The sequence below is a fragment of the Choloepus didactylus genome, chromosome 7 (assembly GCF_015220235.1).
Source record: "Choloepus didactylus isolate mChoDid1 chromosome 7, mChoDid1.pri, whole genome shotgun sequence".
Lineage (NCBI taxonomy): Eukaryota > Metazoa > Chordata > Mammalia > Pilosa > Megalonychidae > Choloepus > Choloepus didactylus.
The window spans coordinates 30,827,663-30,853,655 of record NC_051313.1 but is presented as its reverse complement, the minus strand read 5'-3'; the positions used below and the strand labels follow the sequence as shown (position 1 = coordinate 30,853,655).

Genomic DNA, 25,993 nt, shown 5'->3' with positions numbered 1-25,993 from the left:
TCTTCTCTTTAGCCTAAAAGAAAGTCAATGTTTCCAAGAGACTTTTAAGAAACTACTATGATGAGAACATTAAAAATAAAGATAGAACATGGAGCTTCCAAGGGGAAGGTATTTAAGAATTTTTTTTTCCTGTAATAGTCCAAGAAAGGAATTAGAATGGAGGCAGTCATTTAAAGATTGCAACTGAAGTGCCTAGCTTTCTTTAACTGGTTTCATCCTTCTACTGGACGACTAAGAGCACTATAAAAAGACGATCCCAAATAAGGCTAATCGAGAAGCAGATCTTTCCAGGGTGATGCAAGCAAACGTTATCCCTTAGCAGCCTTCTCCCTCTACTGTGCCCTGAGAAGATTTTAAAATCTAAGTTTTACTCCAGAATATACCTCCAACCTCCCTAGTCTACTCCCTACATCGCTTCAAGGTTGAGGAAAACCTTCTTTACAGCAGAGGATCCTCAAAGCAGAATGAAAGGAGTCAGTCAGTATTTATTCCTTTCTATTTGCCCAATTTCCTTGGTTACTTTTTTCTCTAACACACCTACTTCAGGTTGGAGAAAACAGTCCCCTTGGATAGCTCTAACTCTATGTAAAGACACCAGCTGGAGAAATAACTGCCTGATCCCTGTTCTCCCGTAATCACAAGCATTTGAAAATTAAAATATAACAGTATTTTTTAAATTATGTTCCCAGTCTTTCAATCACTTGAATTGATGAATTACATACAAGTCTAGCTAAATTGCTCATTTCTGATTTGCAATTCAGACATCACAATGATATTTGGCTATCTGATTTAAATATACATAATCAAGATTTTAAAAACTGTACCCAAAACAAGAGTAAAGAAGGCACATGGAATATGTTAAGATTTCTCCAATAAATGTAAATCATTACGTGTATATGTTCTGGGACAGAGTATAGAGGTTTCTAACTAAATAAGTGATCTTCTTTGATAAAATATATTCCTTCTACATATTATCACTTTTTTATTATTAGGAACAATAATAAATTGGGTATCAAGATTTGTTAAGCAGTTTAAGGCAAGTACTTTATGATAACATATATAAAGAAAAATAGTGTATAGTCTCTTATCAGTCTGAGGACTAACATGTAAAGATGTAAATATGTTGACCTGGAAATGTTTCTATTCTAAGCTAATTTCCTACAGCACTTTTAAACTGGGAGGCCCAATTGATACCCAATTACTATTTAGATTTTTACTCTAAGGAAATTTTGCAATTTGTCATAGAACTAATTTGTTTCAGAAAATTCTGGCAATAAAAATGGATAGGGATTTATGAAAAATTCCACAGATAACTGGGCCTCCCAGTTTAAAAGGGCTGTAGGAAATTAGCTTGGAATAGAAACATTTCCAGGTCAACCTATTTACATCTTTACATGTTAGCCCTCAGACTGATAAGAGACTATACACTATTTTTCTTTATATATGTTATCATAAAGTACTTGCCTTAAACTGCTTAACAAATCTTGATACCCAATTTAATTTTTTTTAATAAGGCATTTGTTTCATAAATCTAAAATGTGTCAACCATTATCAAAAATTTACAGATGATTTTAGTTCCTCTTTCTCATTTTATACATGAAGCTGAGGACCAGAGAAATTAAGCAATTGGTTCAGAATTATCCAGATATGGGATCTGATAGAATCAGAAATAAAATCCAAGATCTCAAGTTAATGTTCTTTCTATCAGACTATGCCAGCTTCTTTGTTTCTGTTTCAAGTTTTTTTAAAACTTAATATACTTTGTTTTGTATGTTTTATGCCTATTCAACAAATAAGAAGGAAAGTTAAAGACGAAGGTAGGTCCAAGGTTTTAATTTTCTCATGTTAATCCGTCTCAAATGTTTTGTTAACTTTTGTTTATTAACAATACTATTCAAGTTTATAATGCTGAATAATAGCATGCTTAGTAACTTGAAGGGGAAAGGAAAAGCAAAACAATCGTTAACTGTGGACACCAAGATATGCCTACTCCAAGCGTGCTATTGTTATGCTCACAACATCCACTGGAGGGAAGCAAACGCTAGATTTTGAATCTTACCTGCACCGGTGTTTCACCTCCTTGGGGAAACTCATCAGTTTGCTGCTGTTGCCAAGGAGCCAAACTGTAAGAATCCTCTGTAGTTCTACATTCCAAAGGATTTGTCCGCAGCTGCTCTGTAAGCCACATCTGAGTCCTCACAGAAGGTTGAATGGGAACCCCATTTACCGCCTGCTGACCAAGTAATAAATATTTTGGAGGTTCAAAAGCCTCTGAACTTGTCCCAATGGGTTTGCTTTCGGGTAAGGCACTGTATGTCATGTCTAGGGCCTGTCTCCTAAGTGTGGAAGGAGAGGCTCTCAAGTCCTCTTTGCTACAGCTCTCAAACTTGTATTTGCATTCCAGAGTTGAAGATCGTTTTTTATTTATTTCCTTTTCTTCTAACTTAAGCATCTCCATACTATCGTGTAAGCAGCTAGGCCCAATTGTCCTTAGTTGTGATGCTAAAGGCTTTCCCCTCCCTATCTTTTCCAAACCATTCCTAGACTCTTCTGCATGTACAATGCCACCCTGGCTGCAGATATCCTGGACAGTGAGTTTGGATAAAGATGAACATTTCCGAAGGGGACGGAAGGCCTTCATGTCTAATGAAGAGTCCTGCTCCCTTCTACTGCTGTTTCCCATTGTTTGCATAAAGCCTGTGCTCCATTTTGAGCCGTCTGGTGTCGATGATACCCTATGTTTGGAAATTGAAGAGCTGGAGTTAGACGGCATCACATGGGCAGTAGGAAGCGTAATCAACGATCGACTAGGCTGAAATGATAATGTGCCACTTGAAGTTGAATGATCTGGAAAAAGAAAAGATTGCTAAATTAGTTACAAAAACAGAAAAAAAGAAAATGAGGTCAAATGCAAAATACTAAAATATTAAATATTAAAATATAAAACAAGTTTTTCAGAGGCACTTTCTCAAAATGAGGGATTATGATATTATTCCTGAAAACAAGTCAAACTTTCAAACGTTATTTTCGAAATATTAATACATAAAATTTATGCCCATTTATCATCTATTTAATGAGAAATGACAGGAAAAGAGGTTTATGGTCACTCTATTTAAAGTATTGTGCCTTTAAAAAAAAAAAAAAAAAAATGCACCTCCCTACCAAGAGGTCTCATAATTCAGCACTGAAGCCTCAGACACACTTTATCAGGAAACGGTATCCTCCAATGGCTTTCCTGAACTGTGGGTAACTTTGCCAAATCTGAATATTTCCACACCTTAGCAAACTAATTCATATCAGAACTATGGATAAAGGGGCTTCTACAATGACAGAAAATAATGGGAAAGGGTTCTAGAAGCATATTCACAGAGACAGAGTGGTTCCCTCAGTCCCAGCCTCACTGAATGCTGTCACCAACGATATAACTCCCAAGCTAGAACTCCTCGCATCTACTTAGACTACTGTCTTTCTCTGCACATTAATTAAATCATCAAATTGTAAATTTTACTACCATAATGGCTACAAAGCTACTGCCTATGAGTTCAGGCCCTCACATCATACTATTCTACATGCAGGAAGAGTTTGAGTAAGCGTCTCTGGAAGCTCAAAAGGTAAAAGCCTCTGCACTCAATGAAATTAACATTAAGTGTCTAATTATCACTAAATGTACTAAATTAAAATCAAATATAATTTTATTATTGGAGATATCTAGAAAGGGGAGAGCAATCTGAGGTTGGAGGGGTGCAGGAAGCGAGTGGTAAAAGGTGACTTTCACATTTTATTCTACATCTTTCCATATTGTTAGACTCTTAAACAAAAATATATTTAAATACTACTTTGTGCTTGTAATATTGTTTTAAAGATATAAAGTAAATAGAAATGTTGATAAAGCCGTAACAAAATTCAGAAGAAAAAGTTCTAGGCAGGCTAATTTGAAATACCGAATTTCAGTTCATCATTGTACAGAATTTATTCACCTGGAAATGAAGAGAGAAACATATTACCAATGGAGGAGTATGAAAAGTATTATTGTGCACATTTACCCTTGTTGAGGCTGCCCTTCAGCTTCTGAGGAACATATCTGTATTCAGGAAAATTTGTACATTATGAATCTAACCTACAAAATAAATTTCAGACCTCAAATTCCCAATATACTCTGTAACTACAATGCAGACATTCAGAAGCACTTGCACAAAATTTCAGTTTAGAAGTGAGTCACATTAGAAAACAGGCTCTGGGTGGAGGTACCGTTTTAGCTGACATAGGCAACAGCAGAGACATCAGCTTTCCATGACGGCAGAAGCAGGGGCAGTCCCCAAATGGCTGCAAAATCAAGTTGCCCCCACAGAGGTGGCACCAGTGTGGCAGCACTGATGGTTTCCTCCAGTGCTCAGTGGGGCAGGAGAGTGACCATTCTCAGGTGTGGTTTCAGACATAATACCTGCACACCTAACTTTAACCCTGGTTCTCCAGCCCTCCCTCAAATTCTGTAAGCTACCAAATAACCTTAAATATATTTCTCATAAACTCCATCAGCCAGTCAGCTTCATCTATTGCTTAAGAACCTTTACTGATCCAAGTATGACAGCAGGAGAATATGGCTCCAAAAGAAGAAAAGCAAATTATTCCCTTTATCTGCAGCATGAAGTGTCAAGAAAAGTTGCTCAATATAATTTTGAAAGGTAAAGGTGAAGCAGAGTCATGTAAGTCTTCAAATGCTCTGCTAAGGAAAAACCCTGACTTCTCCTCAACAAGAATTTTATTATTATTACTAGAAATTTCCAACCAAAGGAGTAAGAGACATGATCAAAGCTGCTCTTGAGATGATTGTTCCAGTGGCAGCGTTGAGAATGGATTAAAGCAGAATGACTGGCAGCAGGCAGAATGATTAAGAGACTATTATGGTAATAAGTAGAACAACATAATAGAGAAGAATAGGGCACTGTGAAGCCATTATAAATAGAAATAGGACAAATGTCTCCAAAAGGCTATGGATAATACCTAAAGGGAGACATACTAAAATCATCTGAGCCTTTTAAAAACATCTTAATTTTTTAAAACAAACAGAAAACAAGTTTCATATCAAATTTGAAATTTTGGATTTTTTTTTTTACATTTATACGTTATAAGGAAAAATATCATGTAGAGGTAAGACATAACAGTTATCAAGTTTTTGATATTCAAATCTGGCTCTACCGCTTAGTTGTATATGCTCAACCAAATTACTTACCCTGCTTGCATTGCAGCTACCTGGTCCATAAAGTGGAGAAAACAAGAATGAGGATAAAATTAAATAACACACATAAAGGACTCAGAAGAATTCCTGGCACAAAGCAAAGTGTTAGCTATCATTATACCATTAAAAAAAGCTAAAAGAAAAGCTATTTTTAACTTTTAATCGTTAAAAGTTATAGTAAATTAAATGCCCTTACTATACAAAGAGATCCAGCAAATAAATGAAGACTAACAACTCAATTTCAAAGGAGGCAAAGAAAATCAACAAGTAAACCACCAAACAAGAAATGCAGATAGAGAATAAAATTTTCCAAACAAAGATGCTCAATACCCTAATTTTTAAATCCTACAGATGAGAATGTAAAGTGTTACAGCCTTTGGAAGAAAAGGGGCAATCTGCTGTATCTATAATATTTGAATATGCATGTATGTATATGAATATATATACACACATGTGCATATCTGTATATAAATACATATATAAACACTAAAAGGCAGGGAAAAAGTCTCGAAGAATACACTCAAAACTGCTAATAAACCAGGGTAACTCCTGCATAGTAGAAAGAGGGGAAAGGAGAAAGACACTTTCATTTACTTTATACATTGTCTTCTTTTCATTTCTTCTCAAGGAGCATAACTTTACCACTTGGTCAAACGTCTGCGAAGAGTTTTGTTTTGTGACCTCAAAGAGTTTGAAACACTTCAAATAAAGAATGCTGTTACTAAAATATAAATAATATATCAAGTGACTGTCTCACTTTCTGTGTCACACCTAAAACCCTTGAGACCATACCAGCAGTTTTGGCTGTGACGTGTATCTGAATGTGTTACTTTCTTGGCTACCTCTGACAGCTCAATATTTTTCAAATGCATAGAAAATCAACAACTGGTGAAAAGAAAAAATTTTACATCAGATTAGTGTTTACTACTACAACCCTGAAAGCAACTGACATATGCTGTTCATAGAATATAAAACTGCACAAAGAATTTACTACTAAAAGTCACTTATCTGAAGGTCTCAAACTTTAGTCTGCAAAGTAAACCAAAACAAAGCAAAAACTTGGGATCTGGAACCCTACTCCACGAAATTGATTCTCCAGAGTAGGGGGCGGAGAGGGGGCCTGGAAATGCCACTTTTTAGTAAGTGCTTCTGCTGTCCCATTCACTACAGTATCATTCCATTTAGGTCTGATCCCAGTTCTGAAAATATCTTAAGGTCAGATATCACCAGCATCTGAGCTCTAGTACAAAATTTGATTTACTGTGACATTCAAAAGTCATTACTGTCAAAATTAAGGATCAAAGTTTAGTCTAGTCACACACATGCACACATATGATATGAATTAATGAGAAAGAATTAAATATTTGACATTATTATCATCTGAGGAAACATATCTTAGACAGAGATGAGCTCGGAAAATATTAATTTTTTTCGGAAAATATTAATTTTCACAATTTTAACAACTTAAAAATGTTACTTTGCCATAATGAAAGACAGCAGTACATGTAATGCAATTCCTAAAGTGCTTTCTTTAGCTACCTAAAGACCTAAGCGAAACCTGAAACCAGCAGGAGATAGTCCTTTTAAAACCCAGAGAACAGGGATATTCTGAGAGGGCACCAGAAGAGCTAATGGTTTCAGATGGATTTCAGTTTAAGGACAGAATGTAAGAATAGGACATCACATCCCTATAACCTGATTTTGCAAGTGAATTATATTTAAAATAACATATTTTTTACTAGAAAAAAATCCTAGCTTTCCCCTTCATAGTCATGTTGTTCTTATATAACATTAGATGAGTAAATTGATAGTCTCTCTTTACTTATATAGTGGAATAATTTCTCTCTCTTCTTTATCCTTCCACAGTATAAAGGGATTAAATTTTAAAAAGACCAAACCCTCCAGAGCTACATTATAACAATAAATCATGAGTCTTAACAGTTAAACAAAAAAAAGTAATCAGGAAAGTATGTAACCCTGTATTAAAATACTCTGACTGTTTAGTATATTTATCAGCCAAATAAAATATTGTAACAATATTTTGGTGTTTTTTTTTAATAAAATTTCAACACTGAAAAAATTTAGAATTTTTCTACATGACAGTAATCACTAAGGTTCAGACAACACCATGACACTTTTTTCCCTTCCTGCTAATGCCATAATACCGTAAGACAAGAATAAAATACATTTTTATTCCACATGTAATCCCCTTCTTTATATTTTAACAAATGAACATTTCAAAGTATCCCCTATATTTATAACTAAATGTTTTTAAATATTCTACATTCTTCTCTAAGGGGAGTCATATAAAGTAATTCAACAATAAGTCAACTAAAGAATCTACTATGAATGTTTTATGTACAAGGCACTGTGCTAGGTAGAAGAGACAATACAAATACATTATTTACAATTAAAATATATTATATTTGAATATATTTTCACTCCCAGAGTTTAAAATTTCACTACTACAGTACAGCAGAGAATGCACTAAAGCATATCATTAGGAAACTACAAAACCCCAGAGAAATGAGCCACACTTAGATAAATAGATAAAAGGCAGACTGTTCTTAAGAGAACTATCAGAAGAACAGACAACTTCTCAATATCAATAATGAAATTCAGAATACAGCAAACAGAATAATATCTTCAATGGGTTAAAAGAACACAACTGACACCCAAGAACTGTTTCTCCAGGAAAATACTCTTTCAAGATTGAGAGCAAAATAAAGATATTTTCAAAAAACCAAAAACAGAGCTTACAACCAACAAACCTGCTAAAAGAATTGCTCAAGTTCCTTTAGTTTCTTTCAGGAAAAGGAAAATAAGGCCTGAGTTTTTGTTTTGTTTTGTTTGCTTGTTTTTTAAAAAGGCTGAGCAAAAAACCAAAAGCAGAATGTAACCATGTAATTAAATCTACGAAAAAAATGAACAATGGTTGCATAAAAAAATGAAACCTCTATTTTATTTGTGGATTGAAAAAAAAGGAGAGAGAGAGAGAGAGATAAACTTCCAGTAGACCAATATGGCAGTGTGTTAGAAGCCCCAGGGTGCCTTTACTACCCCACCCCACCCCGAATCTTTGAACAACCAGCAAAAACTAGGAGAACCATCACCTTCAAAATTCCAGGAAGCTGTTAAAGGGTTGCAGTAACTTCAAAACAGTAGGACAGAGTAGCACTACAAATATAAATTAAGTGCTTGCATGATCTACTTCTAAGGTATCACACTGGTACAAAGAGTTAACTGGTATATGGGAAAAACTACCTATTGCATACTGTGGACTGTATTTATTAGGAATACCTTACTAGTACCACACTAATACTAGGGATAAATAATTAAGGGGTGATAAGAACTTTGGGGTGTCAGGTTATGATAACTTTAACATTGAGACTGGTGACTGTACAACTAAATGAAGATAATGTGAGACACTGATTGTTTATCTTGGACAGAATACACACTATGTGAAATTAGGAACCCCCTGCTTAGTAAGCCAAGCTCTTGATCTTGAGTCTTGTTCTTGTGAAACTTATGGCTGTAAAGGGAAGGCTAAGCCTACCTATGATTACGCCTAAGAGTCACTTCCATAGAACCTCTTTTGTTGCTCAGACGTGGCCTTTCTCTCTCTAAGCCCAACTTTACAAATAAATTCATCACCCTCCCCTCCATGGGACATGACTCCCAGGGGAGTGAGTCTGGTGATGTGGGACACGACTCCCCAGAACAAGCCTGGCCCAGGCATCAAGGGATTGAGAGTGCCTTCTTGACCAAAAGGAGGAAAAGAAAGGTAATAGAATAAGGTTTTGGTGGCTAAGAGATTTCAAATAGAGTCAAGAGGCTATCCTAGAGATTGCTCTCATGCAAGCTTCAGCTAAGATCTCCCAAATGGTCACAGTATACCAAGCCCAAATCAACAGTTGTCCCAAAAATACTAAAGAATACCCAGGTCCCTATCTGAGACTTTATAAAAGTTTAACTCACTAAGTTTATTTTTTAGAAGTTTAAATCCTCCAGTGTTCCTATGCCAGATAAGCCCTGAAACCCAGAGGCAACATTCTCTTCAAGAAATCAACCAGATATATCCCTCTTCCCCAAAATGTCGACATTGCTTTTCAATATGAACAAGTTAGTGGTCACTGCCCAGATGTCCCTTAAAATTAATTAACAAACAAGAAGGTGAGATAGTAAAAGACAAGATAGGAATTAACAAAGGATTATGTATGTTGAATCTTTATATAATTTTTTTAAGTCTCTAGGGTATTAGAAAAGCTAGAAGGAAATAACTGAAATTATGGAAATGTAACCCATAACATTCTCTGAAATTTGCTCTATAACTACTTGTTAAATCATATCATGAAAGTTATCACTTTTCAGTACTTATGTTATATTTCACAATAAAAAAGGTTAAAAAGAAAAAAAAAAAAACACTAGGAGAAGCTCATGGTGCCCTTGCTAGCCCCTCCCCTACACCCTTCCCCTTCCTGGCCCAGAGAAGAGCCAGCCTATGCTCCCATTGTGTATCCCTGGCCCTGTTCCAAAGGAAGCAGAGTAACCCCTATGCACATATGGATGCCTGAGTTTAAGTGCCACTCTATCAGGTAGAAGACAGAAAGAATGAACCAGGAAACTCCATGCTGGTTTGTACTCTCAAAACTTGCCCTGCAGGCAGAAGAAGCTTGCAGATAGCTAAAGCACTGTAATAAACAAGCAAGTCAAAATGGCCTGGGGCGAAAAACTACCTGCTTGAAGACACACAATAGAGTAAAGAAAAGGGGGAAGTCTATTTCATAGGGAGTAGAGGAGGCATTTGGATTTCTACAAACTGAGGAATTACTAAGACCACAAGCAAACACAAGCCCAGGATAAGACAAATGCTTAGAAAAGACTACAAAAAGGACCCTAACGTTCACATTGGCCTTAGATTGATCTTCTTGATAGGAGAGCGAAACTCTGAAGAAGAGGAGCCACCAACTCAGAGCCAATTTGCAAGAACTGTGAAAGGTGTTTGTTATATTGGTTTGTTTCTATTAGCTACTAGCACTCAAGGAAATCTCTATTAAATCACTAGCTGGATACAAATTTAAGGAGCAGACACCTCAAGGACTAAATCCCAATTAACATTTTAAAATATAAAAATGTTTACAACGTGTCAGAAAAGATTACAAGACCAAGAAACAAGAAATGATGATCTATCTGAAGGAAAAAGATAAAAATCCACAAACCGTAGAGGATAAAGACCAGACTTTTGACATACTGGGCAAAGACTTTTAAAAAAACAGCCTTCAATATAATCAGGGAAATAAAGGAAAGCAGGGAGAAAGAAAAAGGATATCAAGAAAATGACAAATTTAACAATATGATCATCTCAATAAAGAAACGGAAATTTTTAAAAGGAACCGGGAAGAAATACTGGAGTTGAAGACTACGATAACTGAAACGAAAAATACCCTAGAGGGTTTCAACAGCAGACTGGAGCTGGCAAAAGAAAGAATCAGTGAACTCAAAGGCAAAACAATTGAAATGATCCAGACAAAGGAGCAGAATGGAAAAAAGTGAACCGAGCAAGAATCCTGTGGGACACCATCAAGCATACCAGCATACACATTAAGTGAGTCCCAGAAGGAGAGGAAAGGAAGTGGCAGAAGGAATATTCAAAAAATAAATAAATAAAATACTTCCCAAATTTATCAAAAGACATGAATACTGCACATTCAAGAAGCCCCATGAACTCCCAAACAAGTTACATTCAAAAAGAACAATGCCTAGACACAGAAGTTGAACTGCTGAAGCCAAGGACAAGGAGAGAGTTCTGAAAGCTGCAAGAGAATATAGCAACATGTTTTGTACAAGGGGTTCCCAATAAGATGCTATGCTGATTTCTCATCAAAAACCATGGACATTTGAACACTGGTGTTTATGGTGGCAGTATTCACAATTTACAATGGATGGAGGTGGCCTAAGGGTACATTGAGTGATGAACAGAATGTGAACTGTGGTGTATGCAAACAATAGAATATTGAGCAGCTACAAGAAGGAATGAAGTTGTGAATGGATTTTGAGGGCAACATTCTGAGTGAAATAAGCCAGAAACAAAAAGACAAACATTATAATTCTCAGTGCAAACTCTGAGAATTGAATCTTAGAGCATAGATTATTAGTGGAAGGCTTATTTTAAAGGTCCCTTTAAGCTCTTATAGCAGTCACATCTATTCATGTGTTTTTATGATTATCTCTAGATTCTAAGATGCTGAGATCTTTGTGTATAACTTAGTCTGTCCCTAGAACTTTGAGTATCTGTGTGACACCTGAGACTCAGGGCTAGAGTTTGGCAGCTAGGAATGTCAGTATTATCTCATAAGGCATCTGTTAAAAAAGCTGAAAAAAGTTCAGAATTCAATTAGAGATATGAATGAAGCTGATCTGGTTAGAACTAAGGCAAGTCAGACTAAAGGGTAAAGGATGATACTGACTGTGTTTTAAAACTTCAAATTCTGTGTGAGACCAAAGGAAGATATGTTTATTTGATGCAAAATCTATATTTTCTGTGCATACCAGATGATTTAACTTGCACGGTCAGTTTACTCAAACACCCTAATTACATGGAACTTTGAACAGGGAGTGAGATCTGGTTGGTTTGCACAGGTTAGTGTGAAACCCTGAAACATCCCAAAGTAATGTGGGCAGAGAATAAAAGTGTAGTTGCAAAGCACCCCTGAGGGACTGGGGGAAAATGCAGAAATATTATAAACTTCCCCACCTAGGGAATTACTGATATTCTCAAAAGCAATGGGTACTACCAATTTAGAAGGCCAAGCCCTCAATCTTGGGGCTTCCCAGTATGAAATTTGTCACTGCAAAGGAGAGAGGATAAGCCTACTTATAATTGTGCCTAAGAGTCACCCCAGAGAACCTCTTCTGTTGCTCACATGTGGCTTCTCTCTCTAAGCTCACTCGACAGGTAAACTCAGTGTCCTCCTCCCTATATAGGACATGACTCCCACAGGTGTAAATCTCCCTGGCAATGTGGAACATGACTACCAGGAATGATACTGGACCTGGCATTGTGGGATTGTGAAAGTCTTCTTGACCAAAAGGGGAAAGAGAAATGAAACAAAATAACGTTTCAGTGGCTGAGAGATTCCAAATAGAGTTGAGAGGTCATTCTGGAGGTTATTCTTATGCATTATATAGATATCCTTTTTTTTTGTTTTTAGTGTATTGGACTAGCTAGAAGAATATATATGAACTGGTGAACTGCAATCAGTAGCCTTAATCTTTGAAGACGAATGTAACTATGTAGCTTACATGGTGTGACTGTGTGATTATAAAAACCTTGTGGCTCACACTCCCTTTATCCAATGTATAGACAAATGAGCAGAAAAATGGGAACAAAAAGTAAATGAATAATGGAGAGATGGGAAGCTTTCAATGTTCTTTACTTTTATTTTTATTCTTGTTTTTATTTACTTTTTGGAGCATGAAAATCTTCAAAAATTGATTTTGGTAACAAATGCCCAACAATATGATGGTACTGTGAACAACTGATTGTATACTGTGGCTAATTGTAGTTTATGTGAATTTATCTCAATAAAACTGAATTTTTGAAAAAAAGTATCCAGAAGGGAGAAAAAAATAACATGAATAAATAAAAATCTCTAGTAAGGTTAATGACAACATGAGTAAATATAAATGCCAGGACTATTATAATTTTGGTCTCTAACTACCTTTTTACTTCCTACAGGATATAAAAGGCAAATGCATAAAATGTAATGACAAATCAGTGGTGTTGGACTCATAATATATAACATGTAAGGTGGTTATATATATGTAAGGTGGTTATTCTTAGAAATGTACATGTCAGTATTAAGTGTTCAAGAAGCATGATGTACACAACCTACTCTCAAGTGTTCAGAAAATGAACTGATAAATAGATATACAGGTGGATGGATAGATAGATATAGAATGATACAGAAAATGTGACAAATGTTAAAATTGGTGGATCTGAGTATCCTGGGAGAGTAGATGTATGTTGCAGTTCTCTATATAGGCTTTGCATTGTTTTCTAACTATTTGGTAGGTTTGAAAGTATTTCGAAATAAAAAGTTAAAAAACATTACCCAATTATATGCATTTATAAGCAACTCACATTAAATTCAAAAACACAAATAGACTGAAAATGAAAGGATGGAAAAATACACCATGAAAATAGTAAGTAAAAGAGAGCTATACCAATATCAGACCAATTAAACTTTAAGTCAAAAACTGTTAAAAGGGACAAAGAAGGTCATTATATACTCATACAGGGATCAAATAACAAGAAAACATATACTTATAAATATATATATGCGCCCAACTGCAAAGCCCCAATATATAGGAAGCAAATATTGACAAAACTGAAGGGAGAAATATTTGGGTCTACATTAATAGTAGGAGACTTCAATACACCTCAAGAATGGATATAACACCCAGACAGAAAATCAATAAGGAAATAGAAGACTTGAATGATACTATAAACCAACTGACCTAACACATATATAGAACAATTCACCCAACAGAAGAGGAATACCTCATTCTCCAGGGTAGATCATATGTTACATCACACAACAAAGCTCAGTAAATTTAAAAATATTGAAATCATACAATATATCTTCTCTATCCAAATGGAATGGAGCTAGATGTCAATAACAGAGGGACAATTAGAAAATTCACAATATGTGGAAATTAAACAATGCACTTTTAAACAACTAATGGGTCAAAGAAGAAATCACAAGGAAAATAAGGAAATATCTTGAGACAAATGAAAACTAAAACCCAACAAACAAAAATCATGGATGCAGCAAAGGGGAAATTTTAGGTTGTATATAAGTTCCTAGAATAAAAATTTTAACAAAGGCATAGGGCTATACAACACAGTGACCCTGTTATAGTTTGCTAATGCTGCAGAATGCAAAACACCAGAGACAGATTGGCTTTTATAAAAAGGGGGTTTATTTGGCTACACAGTTACAGTCTTAAGGCAATAAAGTGTCCAAGGTAAACACATCAGTAATAGGGTACCTTCACTGGAAGGTGGCCAATGGCGTCCGGAAAACCTCTGTTAGCTGTGAAGGCACGTGGCTGGCGTCTGCTCAAAAGTTCTGGTTTCAAAATGGCTTTCTCCCAGGATGTTCCTCTCTAGCAAGCTTGCTCCTCTTCAAAACATCACTCAACTGCACTGAGTTCCTTCTCTTTGAGTCAGCTCATTTATATGGCTCCACTGATCAAGGCCCACCCTGAATGGGTGGGGCCATGCCTCCATGGGAATATCTTATCAGAGTCATCACCCACAGCTGGGTGGGGCACAGTCCAAGCAAATCTAATCAGCACCAAAATGTCTGCCCCACAAGACTACATCAAAGATAACGGCGTTTGGGGGACACAATACATTCAAACTGGCACAGACCCTAATGTAGAATATGAACTACAGTTAAATGTATAATTATAATAATACTGTTTCATCAATTGTAAGAAAGGTACCAACTAATTCAAAATGTCAATGATAGAGAAAACTCCAGAAGGGGTATATGGGAAGTCTGTATTTTCTACATCATTTTTCTGAAATCTTACAACATCTCTAATAAAGATAGAAAGAAGAAAGAAAGGAAGGAAGGAAGGAAGGAAGGAAGGAAGGAAGGAAGGAGGGAGGGAGGAAAGAGAGAGAGAGAACCAAAATATTTGGCAACTACATCATATATAGCCAAGGGGGAAGGGGACCAGCATTCCAGGGATCTAAAGCCATTAAAGTTGTGGGAGGAGGATAAAGATTCCAATTGCCTTTACAGAGAATAATGTTAGGGAGACACATTGTTATCTGTAACAACAAAAATAATGGGTAGAGATAGGATAACTGGCTATCCAAAGGATATCACACCATCCACAAAAATTAACTCAAAATGGATCATGGGCCAAAATCTAACAGCTAAAACTATATAAGTCTTAAAAAAAACTGTAGGTGTAAATCTTCATAACCTTTGGTTAGGCAATGGTTTCTTACATACAACACCAAAACTTCATGAGCAAAGAAAATACAGATAAATTAGACTTCCTCAAAATTAAAAACTTTTTAGCTGCAAATGATACCACCAAGAAAGTAAAACGACAACCCACTGAATGGGAAAAACAATTTTTAAGTCATATATTTGATAAGGGACTTGAATCTAGAACATATAAAGAAATCTTAAAACTCAATAGAAGGCTCTGGAGGCGGGGCAAAATGGCGGACTGGTGAGCTGTATGTTTTAGTTACTCCTCCAGGAAAGTAGGTAGAAAGCCAGGAACTGCATGGACTGGACACCGCAGAGCAATTTGACTTTGGGCATACTTTATACAACACTCATGAACACGTCGAACTGCTGAGATCGGCGAAATCTGTAAGTTTTTGCGGCCAGGGCACCTGCGCCCCTCCCTGCCAGGCTCAGTCCCGTGGGAGGAGGGGCCGTCAGCGCTGGGAACCAGAAGGGAGAACTGCAGTGGCGGCTCTTACGGGAAACTCATTCTACTGATCCAAACTCCAACCACAGATAGACTGAGACCAGACACCAGAGAATCTGAGAGCAGCCAGCCCAGCACAGAGGAGACAGATATAGCAAAAAACAGCAAGAAAAACTCCAAAATAAAAGCAGAGGCTTTTTGGAGTTCTGGTGAACACAGAAAGGGGAAGGGCAGAGTTCAGGCCCTGAGGCTCATATGCAAATCCTGAAGAAAAACTAATCTCTCTGCCCCCTGGATCTTTCCTTAATGGCCTTAATTACTTTGTCTCTTAGCATTTCAATAACCCATTAGATCTTTGAGGAGGGCTTTTTTTTTTTTTTAAATCTTTTTTTTTTTTCTGTTTCTAAAACAATTACTCTAAGAAGCCCAATACACAAAGCTTCAAGGATTTGCAATTTGGGAAGGTCAAGACAAGAGCAGAACTAAGAGAGCTCTGAGACAAAAGGCAATAATTCAGTGGCTGGGAAAATTCACTAAACACCACAACTTCCCAAGAAAAGGGGGGTGTCCGCTCACAGCCATCATCCTGGTGGACAAGAAACACTCCTGCCCATCGCCAGCCCCATAGCCCAGAACTGCCCCAGACAACCCAGTGTGATGGAAGTGCTTCAAATAACAGGCACACACCACAAAACTGGGCGTGGACATTAGCCTTCCCTGCAACCTCAGCTGATTGTCCCAGAGTTGGGAAGGTGGAGCAGTGTGAATTAACAAAGCCCAATTTAGCCATCATTTCAGCAGACTGGGAGCCTCCCTACACAGCCCAGCAGCCCAGAACTGCCCTGGGGGGACGGTACTCACCTGTGACATAGCACAGTCATCCCTCAACAGAGGACCCGGGGTGCACAGCCTGGAAGAGGGGCCCACTTGCAAGTCTCAGGAGCCATACGCCAATACCAAGGACTTGTGGGTCAGTGGCAGAGACAAACTGTGGCAGGACTGAACTGAAGGATTAGACTATTGCAGCAGCTTTAAAACTCCAGGATCACCAGGGAGATTTGATTGGTAGAGCCACCCCCCCTCCCTGACTGCCCAGAAACACGCCCCATATACAGGGCGGGCAACACCAACTACACACGCAAGCTTGGTACACCAATTGGACCCCAAAAGACTCACTCCCCCACTCACCACAAAGGCTAAGCATGGGAGAACTGGCTTGTGGAGAACAGGTGGCTCGTGGAGGACACCTGCTGGTTAGTTAGAAAAAGTGTACTGGCTGCTCTCTGCCTGTCCCGGGGCCGTGCGGGGGCGGCGCCGGGGTGGGGCGCCTAACCCCGGGCTGGCGGCAGTAATGCTGCTGCCTTTCCCTCCCTCGCGGCCGGGCGGGCAGCTAGCGGCTGCGGCAGGAGCCGGGGCCGAAGCGCGCCCGCCGCTGGCTGGGACGCATCCCTCGACTGCGCTCGGCTCCCGCGGCTGCCGCGGGGTGCCGGGGCCTGGCGCGGCATGAGCAGGAGGTTGCGCATCGGCGAGCGCCCGGCTCCTCGGCCCCCCGGGCCCCCGCGCCCACGCTAGCCCCGCGCAGGCACGAGAGGCTGCGGTCCCGAGGAGGCAGCAGTGCAGGCCTGCGGAGCGCCCGCGGGCGGGACCCTGAGCGCTGGGGATTCGCGCCCTGGACGCCGCCGGGCACGGGAACCGGGAGCCGCGGGGGAGCCCGGACGCTCCGCAGTTTGCTGGCCCTCTCCGCAGGGGCGCCGCCGCGCGCAGCCCGCGCCTCTTCCCACCTGCAGCCCCTCCTGCCGTCTCTGTCTGGCTGATAGAACGCGCGTCCTCGCCCTTCCCGGGCCTCCTCAGGTCCTTCCGTCCCCGGGCCCCCCGCCTGCGTGCCCTTTCCTTCCTCTCTCTGTTCCCTTTCGTCCTTCCGCGCCTCCCCCTCCTCCGACTCTCCAGCCTCCCATTCATTCTGCCCTCTCCCTTCCCTCCTCTCCTTCTCGCTCGGAACCTGTGCCCCAGACCCTCGCCTCGAGGACCCCGCTGCAGTCTCGGCGTTCTTAGCACATTCATGGAAGTTTAGGGCCTGGACACTGCTCCCGAGTCCGCACTGAGAGCGCAGCCTGAGCTGCTGGCCGGGAAGAGGAAGATGTCTATGCTCCGGCGGATGATGCGGGTCTCCAATCGTTCCCTCGTTGCCTTCATCTTCTTCTTTTCCCTCTCCTCGTCCTGTCTTTATTTCATCTATGTGGCTCCAGGCATCGGTCCACACAAGAGCAAAAATGTAATAAAAACTGTAGTGTTTATAACTGGAAACAATAAATTCAAGCGTAAACAAATTTAATTACAGTACAGCTTTCTAGAAAAGATGTAGACACTCTTAAAAATGATTGAGGCACAGAAGGTAAAGTATGTAATCCAGAGTTTGCTCCCAGGAGCAGCTAAGAGAGAAGCTAAGACAGAAGCCCAGAGACTTTTTGGAGAAAGCCATGGAAACCAGAGGCTAAACCCGGGAGAGGACCAGCAGACTCCGGCCATGTGCCTTCCCATGTGACGGAGGAACCCCAAATGCCATCAGCCGTTCTTCAGAGAAGCTTTTCTACCAGGGATCTTCCATTGTAAGGTCTGTATCATGACAGGGCTTCATCAGAGACTTTTCCCACTACTACCAACTCCACAACTCCTGGGAATAAAGAAGGAGAGAGAACTACAAACACAGATGAAAACCGAGAGAAGAGGCAGAAATGGAGCATTGTGGTCAAATTCCTGATTGTTCTCACCTTGTTGTTCAGTGGAGTTGCCATTATAGTGTTTGTCACCTTTGAAGTCCCAGGCACTAGTCAATGCCTGGGAGCCAGAGAACTGTGCCAGTGCCAGTGGCTGTAGAGGAGGAAATGGAAGGGAGCCAGCATGGAAACCCAGCAACCTGGGGCAGCTGAATCCCAGCCTGGCTCTCCGTCTCAGAAGGAAAGTGTTCCCTGTGGTATTTACATCATTTGCTTGAAGAAAATGGGGTTAATAGATAAATAGTGGGGAGAAAGAGAGGTGTTTCAGTTGTGAAACGAATAATCATTAGTGGGTTATGATTAGTGTGTCAGAAAATAGGCAGGTATTTGATGTTTTTCCAGCATCAGTCCAGCCATATCACAGTAGAATGCTTAATGAAAATCCATATTTCTGGGCCCAAGTATACTGAGTCACTATGCCCTGAGTGGGGCCAGGAATCTTATTTTTGAGATTTTTAATAACCTTCCTAAGTAGAGGTGGATTTACTGTTAAATTAACTTGTCTTAAAAATCAGGGCCAGTAGAACCATTCCTAGGCCTTGTATCCAATTTGGTATTTTACAAATTTGTATAATTTTTCTCCATATGTGTTCCCCCAAAGTGTAAGAGTCTCAGAACCCACAACATATTTATCCACCCCTGCCCCTAGGTAACTCCTATGTTCAACAACGTGTGGGAACCACTGTTATTGAAGACTTGGCAAAACAACTTCATTCTTCCCTGACCCTCCGTTATCTGATGGGATTATAATTAATAATGCCCTTTGATGTCTGAAACAGACACTACCCCACTGACTAAGCACAGCTATTTTAAGTCCCGTTTTCCCACAAAGAGTAGACATGGCCTTTGAGTACTAGAAACTAATGAGCGTCTTATCTCATTCTCTAAAACATTTCCAATACTTCTAAAATTAAGAAGTCTCAAAGATTATCTAGCCCAGGATGGAAAATTCCTGGCATACATGCTACCACTCTTTAATGATATGTCTACTGCATATATCAATAATCAAGTACAGCACTCTTTCCACCCAGGCATGGAGTCAGAATCTTTCTCCTGCACCCACTATCAACTTACTTGGCATCTCTGCTCTAGGTTAAGATTTTCTATGCCCCTGTTTTTCTAATACTGGATGATGAGCCCATGCATATGGGAATGATTTTATCATAAGATTCATTTTTTGTTCTTTACTCGAAATCAAAGTAATTTGTATTGAACACTGAAAGAAATAGGTCTGAATGTCCCCTGGTAAAGGTAACCATTTGGGTAATTACAAATGCCAGTACTATTGTATTGTGTTTTTTTGGTATGTACCTGTACTTTTTACTCCCTACAGGCACTAAAATATGAATGCATAAAAAGTAATGATAAATCTATGGTTTGGGACATACAATGTACAAATATATACTTTTTAACAAGTATAGAAAAAGGTGGGAGGGCAGAATGGTGTAAGAACAGTATGTGTATGATATTTCAGTCAAGTTGGTGTCAAATCAAATATGATTGTTATACATCTAGTGTGTTAAATTTTAACCCCATGGTAATGACAAGGAAAATATATTAAAATACATCCAAATAGAAATGAGAAGGGACTCCATATGGTACAATACAAAAAATCAAATAAATATGAACATAGGCATTGGTGGAAGAATTGAGGGACAACAAAGGTATAAGACTTACAAAGTCTAAATAGGAAAATGGGAGAAGAAAATCCTCCAATATTAGTCATGACTTTAAATGTAAATTTAAAAGTGACTTTGCCAGTCAAAAGACAGAGATTGGCAGAAGGATTAAAAAAAAAAAAAAAAAAGTATGACCCAACTATGTGCTGTTTATAAGAGACTCACCTTAAATACAAAGACATAAATAGGTTGAAAGTGAAAGGATGGAAAAAAATATACCATGCAAGCACTAACCAAAATAGAGCTGGGGTAGCTATACATAGCAGAGAAAATAAACTTTAAGTCAATGGACAAAGACAGTCATTATGTATAATAAAGGGATCAATTCAACAAGAAGACATAACAATTATAAATAAATAAGTATATGTGCACCTAACAGCGGAGCCCCAAATATATATGAAACAAATACTGACAGATTTGATGGGAGAAATTGATGGTTCTACATTAATAGTAGGAGACAAATAGTAGTCAAAACAGCATGGTGTGATTGTGAAAATTTTGTGACTGAGACTCCCTGGATCCAGTATATGGGCAGACAAGTAATAAAATGAAGAAAAAAATAAAGAATGGGGTGGGGGTGAGGTTTTGGGATGTTTTGGGTCTTCCTTTTTATTTTTATTTTTTATTTTTTTGAGTAATGAAAATGTTCTAAAATTGTGATGAATGCACAACTATATGATGATACTGTGAGCCACTGATTATATACTTTAGATGGATTATATGGTGTGTGAATATATCTCAATAAAATTGCATTTACAAGTGTTAAAAAAAAAAAAAAAAAAAGAAAAAGTGTACTCCAAGAAGCCGTAGATCTGATAAATTAGAGATAAGGACTTCAACTGGTCTACACATTCTAAAAGAACTCTATCAAGTTCAGCAAATGCCAAGAGACCAAAAACAACAGAAAATTATAAAGCATATGAAAAAACCAGACGATATGGACAACCCAAGCCCAAGCACCCAAATCAAAAGACCAGAAGAGACACAGCACCTAGAGCAGCTACTCAAAGAACTAAAGATGAACAATAAGACCATAGTACGGGATACAAAGGATATCAAGAAGACCCTAGAAGAGCATAAAGAAGACATTGCAAGACTAAATAAAAAAATAGATGATCTTATGGAAATTAAAGAAACTGTTGATCAAATTAAAAAGATTCTGGACACTCACAGTACAAGACTAGAGGAAGCTGAACAACAAATCAGTGACCTGGAAGATGACAGAATGGAAAATAAAAGCATAAAAGAAAGAATGGGGAAAAAAATTGAAAAAATCTAAACAGACCTCAGGGATATGATAGATAATATAAAACGTCCAAATATAAGACTCATTGGTGTTCCAGAAGAGGAAGAAAACGGTAAAGGTCTAGGAAGAGTATTCAAAGAAATTGTTGGGGAAAACTTCCCAAATCTTCTAAACAACATAAATACACAAATCAAAAATGCTCAGCGAACTCCAAATAGAATAAATCCAAATAAACCCACTCCAAGACATATTCTGATCACACTGTCAAACACAGAAGAGAAGGAGCAAGTTCTGAAAGCAGCAAGAGAAAAGCAATTCACCACATACAATGGAAACAGCAGAAGACTAAGTAGTGACTACTCAGCAGCCACCATGGAGGCAAGAAGGCAGTGGCATGATATATTTAAAATTTTGAGTGAGAAAAATTTCCAACCAAGAATACTTTATCCAGCAAAGCTCTCCTTCAAATTTGAGGGAGAGCTTAAATTTTTCACAGACAAACAAATGCTGAGAGAATTTTCTAACAAGAGACCTGCCCTACTGGAGATACTAAAGCGAGCCCTACAGACAGACAAACAAAGAAAGGACAGAGAGACTTGCAGAAAGGTTCAATACTAAAGAGATTCGCTATGGATACAATTAAGGATATTAATATAGAGAGGGGGAAAATATGACAAACATAAACCAAAGGATAAGATGGCTGATTCAAGAAATGCCTTCACGGTTATAACGTTGAATGTAAATGGATTAAACTCCCCAAATAAAAGATATAGATTCGCAGAATGGATCAAAAAAAATGAACCATCAATATGTTGCATACAAGAGACTCACCTTAGACACAGGGACATAAAGAAATTGAAAGTGAAAGGATGGAAAAAAATATTTCATGCAAGCTACAGCCAAAAGAAAGCAGGTGTATCAATATTACTCTCAGATAAAATAGACTTTACATGCAGGGATGTTTTGAGAGACAAAGAAGGCCACTACATACTAATAAAGGGGGCAATTCAACAAGAAGAAATAAAAATCATAAATGTTTATGCACCCAATCAAGGTGCCACAAAATACATGAGAGAAACACTGGCAAAACTAATGGAAGCAATTGATGTTTCCACAATAATTGTGGGAGACTTCAACACATCACTCTCTCCTATAGATAGATCAACCAGACAGAAGACCAATAAGGAAACTGAAAACCTAAACAATCTGATAAATGAATTAGATTTAACAGACATATATAGAACATTACATCCCAAATCACCAGGATACACATACTTCTCTAGTGTTGACAGAACTTTCTCCAGAATAGATCATATGCTGGGACATAAAACAAGCCTCAATAAATTTAAAAAGATTGAAATTATTCAAAGCACATTCTGTCACCACAATGGAATACAATTGGAAGTCAATAACCAACAGAGACTCAGAAAATTCACAAATACCTGGAGGTTAAACAACACACTCCTAAACAATCAGTGGGTTAAAGAAGAAATAGCAAGAGAAATTGCTAAATATATACAGACGAATGAAAATGAGAACACAACATACCAAAACCTATGGGATGCAGCAAAAGCAGTACTGAGGGGGAAATTTATAGCACTAAATGTATATATTAAAAAGGAAGAAAGAGCCAAAATCAAAGAACTAATGTATCAACAGAAGAAGCTAGAAAATGAACAGCAAATCAATCCTAAACCAAGTAGAAGAAAAGAAATAACAAGGATTAAAGCAGAAATAAATGACATAGAGAACAAAAAAACAATAGAGAGGACAAATATCACCAAAAGTTGGTTCTTTGAGAAGATCAAAAAGATTGACAAGCCCCTAGCTACACTGACAAAATCAAAAAGAGAGAAGACCCATATAAACAAAATAATGAATGAAAAAGGTGACATAACTGCAGATCCTGAAGAAATTAAAAAAATTATAAGAGGTTACTATGAACAACTGTATGGCAACAAACTGGATAACGTAGAGGAAATGGACAATTTCCTGGAAACATATGAACAACCTAGACTGACCAGAGAAGAAACAGAAGACCTCAACCAACCAATCACAAGCAAAGAGATCCAATCAGTCATCAAAAATCTTCCCACAAATAAATGCCCAGGGCCAGATGGCTTCACAGGGGAATTCTACCAAACTTTCCAAAAAGAACTGATACCAATCTTACTTAAACTCTTTCAAAACATTGAAGAAAATGGAACACTACCTAACTCATTTTATGAAGCTAACATTAATCTAATACCAAAACCAGGCAAAGATGCTACAAGAAAGGAAAACTACCGGCCAATCTCCCTAATGAATATAGATGAAAAATCCTCAACAAAATACTTCCAAATCGAATCCAAAGACACATTAAAAAAATCATACACCATGACCAAGTGGGGTTCATTCCAGGCATGCAAGGATGGTTTAACATAAGAAAATCAATCAATGTATTACAACACATTAACAATTTGAAAGGGAAAAATCAAATGCTCATCTCAACAGATGCTGAAAAAGCATTTGTCAAAATCCAACATCCGTTTTTGATAAAAACACTTCAAAAGGTAGGAACTGAAGGAAACTTCCTCAATATGATAAAGAGCATATATGAAAAACCCACAGCCAGCATAGCACTCAAAGGTGAGAGACTGAAAGCCTTCCCTCTACGATCAGGAACAAGACAAGGATGCCTGCTATCACCACTGTTATTCAACATTTTGGTAGAAGTGCTAGCCAGGGCAATCCGGCAAGACAAAGAAATAAAAGGCATCCAAATTGGAAAAGAAGAAGTAAAACTGTCATTGTTTGCAGAAGATATGATCTTATATCTAGAAAACCCTGAGAAATAGACGATACAGCTACTAGAGCTAATAAATAAATTTAGTAAAGTAGCAGGATACAAGATTAATGCAGTTAAGTCAGTAATGTTTCTATATGCTAGAAATGAACAAACTGAAGAGACACTCAAGAAAAATATATCATTTTCAATAGCAACTAAAAAAATCAAGTACCTAGGAATAAACTTGACCAAAGATGTAAAAGACCTATACAAAAATAACTCTACTAAAAGAAATAGAAGGGGACCTTAAAAGATGGAAAAATATTCCATGTTCATGGATAGGAAGGCTAAATGTCATTAAGATGTCAATTCTACCCAAACTCATCTACAGATTCAATGCAATCCCAATCAAAATTCCAACAACCTACTTTGCAGACTTGGAAAAGCTAGTTATCAAATTTATTTGGAAAGGGAAGATGGCTCGAATTGCTAAAGACACTCTACAAAAGAAAAACGAAGTCGGAGGACTTACACTCCCTGACTTTGAAGATTATTATAAAGCCACAGTTGTCAAAACAGCATTGTACTGGCACAAAGATAGACATATACATCAATGGAATCGAACTGAGAATTCGGAGATAGACCCTCAGATCTATGGCCGACTGATCTTTGATAAGGCCCCCAAAGTCACTGAACTGGGTCATAATGGTCTTTTCAACAAATGGGGCTGGGAGAGTTGGATATCCATATCCAAAAGAATGAAAGAGGACCCCTACCTCACACCCTACACAAAAATTAACTCAAAATGGATGAAAGATCTCAATATAAAAGAAAGTACCATAGAACTCCTAGAAGATAATGTAGGAAAACATCTTCAAGACCTTGTATTAGGTAGACACTTTCTAGACTTTACACCCAAAGCACAGGCAACAAAAGAAAAAATAGATAAATGGGAACTCCTCAAGCTTAGAAGTTTCTGCACCTCAAAGGAATTTCTCAAAAAGGTAAAGAGGCAGCCAACTCAATGGGAAAAAATTTTTGGAACCTATGTATTTGACAAAAGACTGATATCTTACATATATAAAGAAATCCTACAACTCAATGACAATAGTACAGTCGGCCCAATTATAAAATGGGCAAAGGATATGAAAAGACAGTTCTCTGAAGAGGAAATACAGATGGCCAAGAAACACATGAAAAAATGTTCAGCTTCACTAGCTATTAAAGAGATGCAAATTAAGACCACAATGAGATCCCATCTCACACTGATTACAATGGCTACCATTAAACAAACAGGAAACTACAAATGCTGGAGGGGATGTGGAGAAACTGGAACTCTTATTCATTGTTGGTGGGACTGTATAATGGTTCAGCCACTCTGGAAGTCAGTCTGGCAGTTCCTTAGAAAACTAGATATAGAGTTACCATTCGATCCAGCGGTTGCACTTCTCGGTATATACCCGGAAGATCGGAAAGCAGTGACACGAACAGATATCTGCACACCAATGTTCATAGCAGCATTATTCACAATTGCCAAGAGATGGAAACAACCCAAATGTCCTTCAACAGATGAGTGGATAAATAAAATGTGGTATATACACACGATGGAATACTACACGGCAGTAAGAAGGAACAATGTCGTGAAACATATGACAACATGGATGAACCTTGAACACATAATGCTAAGCGAAATAAGCCAGGCACAAAAAGACAGATATTATATGTTGCCACTAATGTGAACTTTGAAAACTGTAAAACAAATGGTTTATAATGTAGAATGTAGGGGAACTATCAATAGAGAGCAATTAAGGAAGGGGGAACAAT

General features: G+C 38.1%; 1 protein-coding gene across 2 annotated transcripts in view; it reads right to left on the bottom strand.

Moving 5' to 3' along the window:
- Positions 1–25,993, bottom strand: part of CEP85L (centrosomal protein 85 like) — a 220,053-nt gene that overhangs the window by 129,584 nt on the left and 64,476 nt on the right. For both annotated transcript variants that reach the window (XM_037842152.1, XM_037842153.1), the window contains exon 3: positions 2,060–2,847. In XM_037842152.1, coding sequence (XP_037698080.1) covers positions 2,060–2,847 — 788 coding nt within the window. The remainder of the gene's footprint in view (positions 1–2,059; positions 2,848–25,993) is intronic.